Source organism: Tachyglossus aculeatus, chromosome 2, assembly GCF_015852505.1.
Source record: "Tachyglossus aculeatus isolate mTacAcu1 chromosome 2, mTacAcu1.pri, whole genome shotgun sequence".
Classification (NCBI taxonomy): Eukaryota; Metazoa; Chordata; class Mammalia; order Monotremata; family Tachyglossidae; genus Tachyglossus; species Tachyglossus aculeatus.
In genome coordinates, this window is record NC_052067.1 from 73,070,149 (window position 1) to 73,083,138 (window position 12,990).

The window sequence follows — 12,990 nt, forward strand, 5'->3', positions numbered from 1 at the left end:
TGATCCTGCCAAAAGGTAGAGGGATGGTAGAGTTGAATTCTCCAGGATGCTAACACTTATTGTAGTACTGTTTCTGCAGGAGTTACTGCCCTCACCTCAAAAAATCCAATTCATGTTTTAAGTTACATGTGTTAGGCCAACTGTCATCAGCATTTCTAACCTTTCTTCAGTTATTGCTTTGCAAACATAAGTCACTGTAATGCTATTTTGCTAGATGGCATGAGGCTAGGTATAGCTCTACTTGAGAGTCTATGGCCCCAACCAATTTTTTCCTCCGTGATTACGTCACCTGGGCAGCCAACTTTAGCACTTATGCAGACACTAATTTATTCATTCCACTTGTGTATTTATTGTAAGCTACATGAGGGCAGAAACTGTGTCTCCTGCTTGAATTGTATGTTCCCAAACACACAGAACAGTACTCTGCAAAGAGTAGGCACTCAGCGAAAACTGATGATGATGATAATAATAACGGTGGCATGTTCCTCCCTAATCATCCCTAAAGCTGTAATAAAGGTAATCTCAATTAAATTGAGCTTACTGCTTCCTTAACTTTCGGTTCTTAATGTGTGGCTTTTCCCACAAATTGAATTACACAGATTTAGTCTTCATTTCACTATTTCAGGGATATAATATAGTAAAATAAAGAACATTTTCCTAATAATTGGCCTTCGAAATTATCAGTAATTCTCCTTTGTGGACACAATGCCGTTACCAATACCCTGTGTAATTACTCTTTCCCGAGCAAGAGTTTAACTAACCGTTAACTGCAACAACAATAATTTTGTTTCGATTAAATGTTCTGTGCTAAAATCAATTTTCTAGATTCAAACAGATCTTGAAGCCACATTTTCCAGATGAATGGCACATGAGGTAAAACAATTAAGAAAGCTATGAATTTAACAACTAATAATGTCTTTGTTAAAGCAAGAAAAAGACTGTTCCTGAAAGTCAATGTGTGTTATATTTGATAATATCTGGCTGCTTTCCCAGGCTAAAACAATTCTCTGTCATGAGTATTTTGTGTAAAACTCTGGCTTTGTTAATAATATTGTGATATTCTTTCTTTGTAGTTAATTTCCAAATTCTAATTTCCATTGGTTTGAGGAAACTCTGTCAATTTGCTTGATACCATAGTTTTATTTTTTCCTTTCCTAGTCAAATAACAAAATTAGCCCTTGAGGGAGACCTAGCATTTCAACAAAGACATGAAAATGTTACGATTTCTGAAAATGGGACTTTCACCCACCTTGTAGCTGAAATATGCATAATGTCAAGACCAAATTTAAGTGTAAACATTGTAAATATTTGTCACTCCCATTAGAGTGTAAACTCAGGGCAGGGGAAAGGTCATTTTATCATTACTGTACCAAGTAGGCACTCAATGAATGCTTAAATTAGTGCTTCAAATCAGGCTTCCAATATGTTGCACCTTTTACACATAATTATGATTTAGTAATATGAATCCTTGATTTTGAATAACACCCTAATGAGGTATTGGACAACACTAGAAGGACATAGAAAATACAACACTATACAGAATCACTTTATAACTGAACCTGGACCACTGTGTGCAGTTTCAGTTGCTATATCTGCCAAAAGATAGAACTGAGCTGAAAAGACTAGGGAAAATAATATAATCAGTGGGATGGAGAAACTTCTCCATGAAGACAGTATGAAAAGATTAGGACTCTGGTTTAGCAAGGTGAAGAGGCAGGGAATGCATCTGTTTACTTTAATCTCCCAAGTGCTTAGTACAGTGCTCTGCACACAGTAATCACTCAATAAATACAATTGAATTGAATGTGATATGATTGATGAATTCAAATTTATGGACAGACTAGATAACGAATTGCTGCCCAAACTACAGGCACTATTCTAAGCTCTGGGGCAGACACAAACTAATCAGGTTGGATCTAGTCCATTTCCCACACAGGGCTCACAGCAGTAACCCCCATTTTACAAATGAGGTAACTGAGGCATAGAGAGGTGAAATGACTTGCCCAAGGTCACACAGCAGTCAAGTGGTGGAGGTGGAAAATTAGAACCCAGGTCCTCCGACTTCCACGACCGTGGTCTTTCCACTAGACTATGCTGCTTCTTTACACAATGGATAGTAAACATATGGATTTTCTTACTCCAGGAAGATATGCATCTCCCATTACCAGTTAGTTCAAGAGGTGATTGGGTAAATTAATGGACTGTAATCAATTGTATTACTGTAATCAATTGATTGTAATCAATTGTAATCAATTGATTGTAATCAATTGTAATCAGTCTGTAATCAATTGTATTACTTGAGCACTTACGGTGTGCAGAGTAATGCATTAAGCACTTGAGAGAGTACAGATTTGGTGCATATGTTTTCTGCTCACAAGGAGCTTACAGTCTAGAGGACGAGACAGTAGAGGAAAAGTTAGGGATATTAGAAGGTAAATCCCTAGAAGTTATGAAGTATGTCTAGAAGGACTGACCTCATAATGATATTTCTTATACTCTTCTAAAATTATTCTACATTCAATAGCAAAGTAACCACATTTTAGGCAACTATGCAGGAAAGAGTTCTTCTTTAAGATCCTCACCTTGTAGCATACTGCTCTATTCTGGAATGGGTATCATCATGAAACAGCTGTGGAGACTGGGAAGGACTGCAAAGAAAAAAAATGAGTCAGGTTAAGGGTTCATATGTCTGATCTAACTAATGAAAATGTTAGGAAAAATTAAAATAATGGATTTAGCATGCACAGAAACCACTATGGTTGTTATTCAGAGTGCAGAATTACTCATGCAAGAGTCAGCAACTATCTCATGCTATGGAAATGACTGAAGCATTTCTCTCTGGAGATAAAGGCTAGGAATACTCACTCATATTGCTCTGGCCACATACTGATGAGGGTAATAGGGCTGAAAAGGTCAAAAAAGAAAAAAAACACAGAACGAAACTTCAATGCAAGTCAAGTACAAGACAGGAAAGAAAGGCCAACATTTTAAAAATATTTTAACTGGCTCCCTAACACAGCACTTACTCTTTGTGCAGATACCAGACATGAATCAATAAATAGTGTTTCTTGAGTTTTTACTTTGTGCAGAGTTTGTACTAAGAGTTTGGAAGTGTACAGTATTACAAGAGTTGGTAGGAATATGTCTACCAACAAGCACCCAGTCTAAAGGGGGAGACAGACATTAGTATAAGTAAATGAATTATGGATATAATAATAATAATAATAATAATGGTATAACTATGGTATTTGTTAAGCGCTTACTATGTGCCAAGCAATGTTCTAAGCACCAGGGTAGATACAAGGTAATCAAGTTGTCCCACATGGGGCTCACAGTCTCAATCTCCATTTTACAACTGAGGTAACTGAGGCACAGAGAAGTTAAAAGTGGTTTGCCCAAGGTCACACAGCAGACAGGTGGCAGAGCCAGGATTAGAACCCATAACCTCTGACTCCCAAGCCTGTGCTCTTTCCATTAAACCATGATGCTTTTCTGTGCTGTGGGACCAAGGAAGAGGTGAGTAAAGGGAGCAAATCAGGGCAATGCAAAAGGGAGTGGGAAAAGAGGAAATGAGGGCTTAGTCAGGGAAGGCCTCTTGGAGATGTTTTTTCAATAAGGTTTTGAAGGTGGGGATAGTGATCATCTGTTAGATACAAAAAGGGAGGGAATTCCAGACCAGAGGCCAGATATGAGTGACAGATCAGTGGTGAGATAGAGGAGATCAAGCTACAGTGAGAAGTTTGGCATTAGAGGAGAGAAGTGTGCGGGCTGGGATGTAATTATAATAATAATAATAATAATGGCATTTGTTAAGTGCTTACTATCTGCAAAGCACTGTTTTAAGTGCTGGGAGGTTACAAGGTAATCAGGTTGTCCCACAGGGGGCTCACAGTCTTCATCCCTATTTTACAGATGAGGTAACTGAGCCAAAGTTAAGTGACTCGCCCAAAGTCATACAGCTGACAGTTGGCAGAGCCGGGATTTGAACCCATGACCTCTGACTCCAAAGCCCAGGCTCTTTCCACTGAACCAAGCTGAAACATCAAGTGGGAAGGGGCAAAGTGATAGAGTGCTTTAAAGCCAATGGTAAGGAGTTGCTGTTTGATGCAGATGTGGATGGGCAGATACTGGAGGTTTTTAAGGAATGGGAAAAATTGGAATGAATGTTTTTGTAGAAAAATGATCCAGGAAGAAGAGTGCAGTATGGACTGGAGCGGAAGAGACAGGAGGCATGGAGGTCAGCAAAAAGGCTGATAAAGTAATTAAGGCGGGATAAGATATGTGCTTGGATTAACATGGTAGCAGTTTGTATGAAGAAGGGTGGATTTTAGTGATGTTGTGAAGGCTGAATGAAGTGGATTTAGTGATAGATTGAATGTGTGGGTTGAGCATGAGAGCAGAGTCAAAGATAATGCCAAGGTTGTGGGCTTGAGAGACAAGGATGGTGATATTGTCTACAATGATGGGAAAATCACAGAAAGGACAGGGTTTGGGTAGGAAGATAAGGAGTTCTGTTTTGGATATGTTAAGTTTGTGGTGTCACCTGGACATCCGAGTAGAATTATCTTGAAAGCAGGAGGAAATATGAGACTGCAGAGAGGGAAAGAGAGAAGGCCTGGAGATGTAGATTTGAGAAACATTTGCATAGAAGTGGTAGTTGAAGCTATGAGAATGAATGAGTTCTACAAAGGAGAAGGTGTAGATGGAGAACAGAAGGGGACCTAAAACTGAACCTTAAGGGACACCCAGTGTTAGAGGATGGGAGGCAGAGGAGGAGTCCATGAAAGACACTGAGAATAAGGGGCCAGAGAGATAGGAGGAGAAACAGGAGAGAACAGTATCTGTGAAGACGAAGTTGGACCTAAAACTGAACCTTAAGGGACACCCAGTGTTAGAGGATGGGAGGCAGAGGAGGAGTCCATGAAAGACACTGAGAATAAGGGGCCAGAGAGATAGGAGGAGAAACAGGAGAGAACAGTATCTGTGAAGACGAGGTTGGACAATGTTTCCAGGAGAAGGGGGTGGTTGACAGTGTCGAAGGCAAGTGAGAGGTCAAGGAGTAGAGGCTACTGGAGCTTGCAGTTAGGAGATCACTGGTGACTTTTGAGTGGGAGGTTTCTGTGGAGTGATGGGGACAGAAAGGCATATTGGGGGTGGGGAGGCTGAAGGAGAGAACTGGAGGAGAAGAACTTGAGACAGTGGGTGTAGATAATCTACTCAAGGAGTTTGGAGAGAAATGGCAGGACTGGAGGGAGCCATGGAGTCAAGGGTGGGTATTTTTAGGGTGGGGAAAAACACAGGTATGTTTGAAAGCAGCAGGAAGAAACCACTGGAGGACGAACAGTTGAAGATAGCGGTCATGGAGAAAAGAAAGGAGGGGACAAATGCTTTGATGAGGTGTGAAGGAATGGGGTCAGATATGCAGATTTTAAGAGAAGGTAGTATCATCTTTAGATACCTCTGGGAAGGATGGGAGAGCTTAATAAGGGGCAAGAGGAGGGAGGGACCGGAGAAGAGGAAGGGGTATTTTATGGTGATCATACTTTCAATTTTCTCAATAAAATAGGTGGCCAGGTCATTAGTGCCAAGAGATGGGGAGGCAGGAGGACAGGGGGTTCAAGGAAGGAGTTAAATGTCTGGAACAATTTGCGAGGGCAATGGGCATATGTGTCAATAAGGATGGAGAAATTATTTTGGTGGGCATAGAGGAGAGGGCAGAGTTAAAGCCCAAAGGATAAACCTGAATGAGGTCGGCCTGATGTCTAGATTTCTGCCAGCAGCACTCTGTGGTTTATGTGAAGAAAGTGGACTATGGAGGTGATCCAGGGCCACGGGTTAGTGGCACAAGATCAATGAAGGAATAAGGGAGCACATGAGCTTAGTTCAGTACAGAGCGTGGTGTTGAGGGCTTCAGTTTGGTCATCAGGGGATGGTAGTTTGGGTATGGAGACTAAATGAGGCATGATGATTTGAAAGAATTTGATGGAGTCAAAAGATCAGAGGTCTCTGGAGGGGGAGACGCACAGATCTGTGGGGAGGTGTGTGGGGGAGAAGGCGGGTGAGGTGGCTAAAGATGATGAGATCAAGGTGTGTCCGAGTTGGTGAGTCAGGGAACTGGGGTGGAGGAGGAGGTCAGTGGAGTTAAGGAGTGATAGAAAGCAGAGGGTAATTAGGAACACCTTTGTGGAAACTGAAGTCCTCAGTTATCAATGTAGGGACAGAAAAAGAGAGAAGGAATGAAGATAGTCCCACGTATAATGCCAGAATCAATTTTTTTTAGTCAAGATAACCAGAAAAGTAGCAAAGAAATGACAATATACTGTGAAGATACCACTGTATACTCGCATACACACAAACACGTACACACACACCCTTGACATAATTAAGCACAACTGAAAAGCATTTTGTACAAGGAATTCACAGGCTGAACAATTTTTCTACGAAGTAGGTGAAACGTCTTGTACTTATCACATGTGCCCAAAGGTTCAATTTTTTTTTAAATCTATTAAAACATTTATTTGACCCTTTTTAGGTGTCAGGGAAAAGAGATGACAATGGAGAAAAGGCAGTATTATCACTCTTCCTAGAGGAATAAACTTGAGAAAAGAGAAGCTAGATAATCTTTTTAAGATCACCTAGTAGATCACTGGCAAAAGAGGAACTAGAGTATGAGTTTTTAGGTGTTTACACATTCTACCTCTAACGACCTGTTTTAGAAAAGAGTCCATTCAAAAATTAAATCATTCTGTTTCAAAGTAAAACCTTCAATTTTAATGGTATTCGTTAAGCGCTTACTATGTGTCAAGCACTGTTCTAAGCACTGATACATAACTTAATAATAATAATAATAATGGTATTTGTTAAGCGCTTACTATGTGTCCAGCACTGTTCTAAGCACTGATATGTAACTTAATAATAATAATGGCATTTGTTAAGCGCTTACTATGTGCAAAGCACTGTTCTAAGCGCTGGGGAGGTTACAAGGTGATCAGGTTGTTCCGCGGGGGGCTCACAGTTTTCATCCCCATTTTACAGATGAGGGAACTGAGGCACAGAGAAGTTAAATGCTTTGCCCAAATTCACACAGCTGACAGTTGGCGCAGCCGGAATTTGAACCCATGACCTCTGACTCCAAAGCCCGCACTCTTTCCACTGAGCCACGCTGCTTCTCAGCAACGAGGGGAAGGCCCGACGGGTCCTCCTCTCACTTCTCCAGGCCTGTCTGGTGACACCTGAGGGGGAGAGAGGGCCTCAACCTGCGGGCTCCCCCGCGACCTCCCCGGGCAGCCAGGCCCCTCCAGCCCGAGGCCCTCACTTACAACGTTTTAAAGCAAATATCTATTGATTAGAAACAGTATTAGAGACAAAGGAAAGAAAATTATTATATTAACATAATGCTTATGTTTCTACTCATGAAATTTCTCACACTGTCCAATTAATGATTCGATCAATGATATTAATTGAGTACATGTGTGTAGAGCACTGTACTGTTTGGGAGAGTACAAGAGATTTGTATTATTTTTAAATTGGACACTGCTTGGGATATAATTTGAAAATATTTGTTTCATAGAGAGCCAGGCTGGCTCTACTGCTAATCTAGTTAATGTCGCCAAATTTGTTTAACTAGTAATATCAAAATGAATATTGTGTAGTTACACAATCAATCAATCAATCAATCAATCATATTTATTGAGTACTGTGTGCAGAGCACTGGACTAAGCGCTTGGGAAGTACAAGTTGGCAACATATAGAGACAGTCCCTACCCAACAGTGGGCTCACAGATGAAAATTTTTGGCAGGCAGATTTCATATTAGCAGGGATTAGTATCTTTCAAAAGACTCCATGACTGCAAACTTACTCCCACTGTATATGATGATAAACTATAAATATCATATACTCTTTCCAATTGTCTACCACTTTATAATTTTCAGTACTTCTGCAAAGGAACCAAATGCATTGATATCAAATCTCTTGTGATATGGGATAGATAGTTTGAAATGAAAAAAAAATTTGAGAGAATCAGATGAAGGGTCTTATTCTATTTTCATATATTTGGGAAACAGAATTTTTGTGTGGTACACACAACCTTAAAGTTCCCTGATGTGAAACCTCTAACACATGAAAACAAAATGAACTATAAGTTCTTGAAGGTGAAAAAATTTGCTCTGTAATCAAAATGCCCCGGTATTCATTATTAATCTCTTACCAGACTTCTCTAAGGAAAAGAAGGCACAGGATACTTTCATTTCTTTTAAAGGAAATATTAAGCTGGCAGAATAGGATATTCTGTAGAATGATTTTCATTCACCTGCCAGTATATTTTATTTCTACTCCTTATCTTGAACTCTGAAGATTACCTTAGGAAGAAGTGTGTATTTCTAGACTGAATAAGGAAGAATGTCCCCAGGCATGAATAATACCTTGACATACTTACAAAAATAATGTTCAAAATTTTATGTTCTTTGTGTCTGTCTTCCCCCACTTGACCTGTGAGTCCTTAGTTCATTAATAGCTTCTATTTACCTCAGCACAACACAGTTTCTTGGACATACGAACCCCTTCAAGACGGTAAGGTCCCAACGAAACAGCATTTTCAATGTTTAATTAAATGATGGGTGGTTTCTGCAGGAAGGAGAAGCATTACAGAACTATTAATACAATATTAAAAACTTACGTTTCTAAGTTGTCACCTTCAAGAACTGTCTGCACAGGCAGGTAGCCAAGTCGAGGGTGTTTGGCAAAATACTTTTTGGACCTGAACTTGTTCTTCAGCACTTTGGTGAAATCCCGAACATCTTCTCCAGATGTTGTCTATAAGGTCAAGGAAATATGGTTAAATATATTATAAGGTCATTGACTCCATTAACAATAGAGTTGAAGGAAAGGGTAAAGCTTTTGAAATATGGTTAAATACTATCATAAGGTCATTAGCTCCGTTAATACTAGAGTTGAAGGAAAGGGTAAAGAGCCTCCTTCAAACTCATTACATCCTCAAGATATATTGCTTATTTTTCTGTTCAAACTCCTGGTATGAGTTGTAGTCCCTGCTGCCTCCACTTCGTCTTCTCTACTAACTCCCTTTCTTAACCCAATTCAGTCTGGTTCCTACCCTTTTCATTCAACTGACACTATGCTCTGAGGTGACTCTGAGGTCACCAATAACCTCCTTGACACATCTAATGGTCCCTTTAGTCCTTCCTATGTTTCCTTGAACCCTCACTGTGAACCATTCCTTTGTCCTAGTAATGCTCTCTCATCTTGGCTGCAGCAATACAGCTCTTTTGTTTTCCTCCTTCCCCTCTAACAATTATTTCTCAGGCCCATTCACTGGCTCCTCTTTGCCTCTTGTCCACTACTTGTGTGTGTCCCTCAAGGCAGTTCCTCTTTGTTCCTGCTCTAGTTTCTCACCCTTTTCTCTTTGTACTAACTCCCTTAGGTTCCCACAACTTCTGCTTCCATTTTCACATGGATGACTCCCATATCTACTTACTAGCCTCTGCCTGTCCCTGTATCTGCTATCTTTCATTTCGTTTTCCCACAAGATATCTTCACAAGAATGTCCCACCAGCATCTCAAACTCAGTATGTTGATAACTGAACTCCTCATATTCCCACCTAACTCTTTTCTTTCACTTAACGTTCCCATCATGGTTGACGGAAACCACTATCCTCTCTGTCTTTGAAGCCTACAACTTTGGCATTACCCTTGGTCTTTCATTCCCTTTCAATTCACCTTGTTTTGAATAGTTTATCAACCTCCTTACTGGTTTACCTCCTTCCATCCTCTTCTCTCTCTAGTCCATATTTCCTTCACTTTGCTGCTCAAATTAGCTATCTAAATTGTCCTTCTGCATACATCTCTCCACTCTTCCAAAGAACTTTGCACCAGACCTTATTCTCAACTCCCCCACCTATGGCTCCTGGCTCACGTCCTTCCTCCATTCTAGAACACCCTTCCCTTTCAAATCTGCCAGGTGCCACAGCTCTCCCATCTTCAAAGCCTTTCTGAAAACACACCTCCTATAGGAGGCCTTCCCGGATTAATTCTTCTTCTCCCCGGTCACATGCCAACTATATCTCGGCATTTTTACAGCACATCAGTATCTTTTCATTCAATATTTCTGTTTGTTTAACATATCATTTTAAATGCTATATTTGAACACTTCGTCCTCTTATTTGTTAATTACTTTATGTCTGTCTCCCCAGCCAGAATGTAAACTCCTTGTGTGCATGGAGCTTGTCTTTTTCTACTGAACTAAGCACTTAATACAGAGCTCTACACATAGCAGGGGGTTAAGAAATACAGTTGATTGACTGCTTGTTTTGGGCAGTGGCTGTTGATTGGCTTAATGCACCTGATGCATAAGCAAACATTTCACATCCTTACTGCAGAATTTAAAATAGTAAGTTTTCCTTTTGTGTGTGGTAAACCGTCATTTTCACCAAACCGGTGGAACAGCCTCCAGAAACACAAAATTCCAAAGCTTAGGCTTTGGAAACATGATTGACTCCAACTCTACCTAAGTGGTGAAGTTACAATTGTTCCCATGTATCTGAAATAAATTTAAATTCAGAGACTCTCAGGGGCAGGATTCCTGAACAAGAGACGTAGTGAAAACAAACTAGCCAACAGGTCACAATTAAAATGAAAAAAGAAGAAACCAAAAAAAATTCATTCATTAATTCATTCTTCAATCATATTTATTGAGCACTTACTGTGTGCAGAGCACTGTACTAAGCGCTTGGGAAGTACAAGTCGGCGACATATAGAGACGGTCCCTACCCAACAACGTCCCTACCCAACAACAGGCTCACAGTCTAGAAGGGGAAGACAGACAACAAAACATGTAGAAAGGTGTCAAAGTCCTCAGAACAAATAGAATTAAAGCTAAATGCATATGTAAAAAAACAAACAACCCCCCTCCCCCCAAAAAAACCCTGCTCTTCCAATGTGGGCCCTCTTAAGGAGAGGGTAGTAAAGGAGAGTCAAGGATAGAACTATTCACCTGGTAGTCATCTTTTTAAGAAAAGGAGCCAACAAAGGCAGTTTACTTCCTGAAGCTGAATTTCATATACTTTCCCTATAACAGATGGCAACCAAGTTCACTGACTTCCACAAGAATTTAATGGAAAACAGGCACTCATTACCTGTAATCAGTATCGTAATATAATGTAAAAACTTACTGAAATCTCCTGAGCTGCTGCTCTTTTCTCCGCAGTAAATTCCAAGTCTCCATTCCCTCCTTCTCTCCCTACCAATCAACAATGCTCTTCTCTAGGGCATTCTCATTTTAACTAGCCTGGAACTTCTACCTTCTTCAAATCCAACGGACCACAGCTTTCCACATTCAATGCCCTCTTAAAATCTCACCTCCTCCAACAAACCTTTCCCAATTACTTCTCAGCATCCCAAATTGTTGCAAATCCACCAGCAATCTCCAGTACTTACACACCTATTTCTACTCACCCTGAGTACTGCTTTATATGTTATTAAACTGCACATTCAATTATTTTGATTACCCTATTAGAAATCATGTTTATGTCTCCCTTCTCCATTAGAAGGCAAGCTCTGCTAGGCTGGGAATATGCCACTTTCCTGCTTGGTTTGCTTTATTATAGTGTATTGCATCTATTAAGTGCTCAATAAATACTAATTACTACTACTACCACTTCATCTCAAATTTTCTCGAATTCTGTATGATAGACAGGGATCATTCTTTTTGAGAAATCAAATAGCTAAGCATATTGGCATTATACTAATCGCTAGGGTGGATACAAGCAAATTGGGTTGGACATAGTCCTTGTCCCGCAAGGGGTTCACTGTCTTAATCCCCACTGTACAGAGACATAATTGAAGGCACAGAGAAGTGAAGTGACTAGTCAATCAATCAATCAATCAATCGTATTTATTGAGAGCTTACTATGTGCAGAGCACTGTACTAAGCGCTTGGGAAGTACAAATTGGCATCACATAGAGACAGTCCCTACCCAACAGTGGGCTCACAGTCTAAAAGGGGGAGACAGAGAACAGAACCAAACATACCAACAAAATAAAATAAGTAGGATAGAAATGTACAAGTAAAATAAATAAATAAATAAATAAACAGAGTAATAAATATGTACAACCATATATACATATATACAGGTGCTGTGGGGAAGGGAAGGAGGTAAGATGGGGGGATGGAGAGGGGGACGAGGAGGAGAGGAAAGAAGGGGCTCAGTCTGGGAAGGCCTCCTGGAGGAGGTGAGCTCTCAGCAGGGCCTTGAAGGGAGGAAGAGAGCTAGCTTGGCGGATGGGCAGAGGGAGGGTATTCCAGGCCCGGGGGATGACGTGGGCCGGGGGTCGATGGCGGGACAGGCGAGAGCGAGGTACAGTGAGGAGATTAGTGGTGGAGGAGCGGAGGGTGCGGGCTGGGCAGTAGAAGGAGAGAAGGGAGGTGAGGTAGGAGGGGGCGAGGTGATGGACAGCCTTGAAGCCCAGGGTGAGGAGTTTCTGCTTGATGCGCAGATTGATCGGTAGCCATTGGAGGTTTTTGAGGAGGGGAGTAATATGTCCAGAGCGTTTCTGGACAAAGATAATCCGGGCAGCAGCATGAAGTATGGATTGAAGTGGAGAGAGACACGAGGATGGGAGATCAGAGAGAAGGCTAGTGCAGTAGTCCAGACGGGATAGGATGAGAGCTTGAATTAGCAGGGTAGCGGTTTGGATGGAGAGGAAAGGGCGGATCTTGGCAATGTTGCGGAGCTGAGACCGGCAGGTTTTGGTGACGGCTTGGATGTGAGGGGTGAATGAGAGAGCGGAGTCGAGGATGACACCAAGGTTGCGGGCTTGTGAGACGGGAAGGATGGTAGTGCCGTCAACAGAGATGGGAAAGTTAGGGAGAGGACAAGGTTTGGGAGGGAAGACAAGGAGCTCAGTCTTCGACATGTTGAGCTTTAGGTGGCGGGCGGACATCCAGATGGAGATGTCCTGAAGGCAGGAGGAGATGC

At 41.2% G+C, this 12,990-nt stretch overlaps 1 protein-coding gene across 4 annotated transcripts in view; it reads right to left on the bottom strand.

Moving 5' to 3' along the window:
• Positions 1 to 12,990, bottom strand: part of UTRN (utrophin) — a 583,736-nt gene that overhangs the window by 29,285 nt on the left and 541,461 nt on the right. For 3 of the 4 annotated variants that reach the window (XM_038766663.1, XM_038766681.1, XM_038766689.1), the window contains 3 exons: positions 8,676 to 8,812; positions 2,866 to 2,904; positions 2,583 to 2,648 (listed from right to left, as the gene is read on the bottom strand). In XM_038766663.1, coding sequence (XP_038622591.1) covers positions 2,583 to 2,648; positions 2,866 to 2,904; positions 8,676 to 8,812 — 242 coding nt within the window. The remainder of the gene's footprint in view (positions 1 to 2,582; positions 2,649 to 2,865; positions 2,905 to 8,675; positions 8,813 to 12,990) is intronic. The other variant, XM_038766673.1, reaches the window with a different exon arrangement.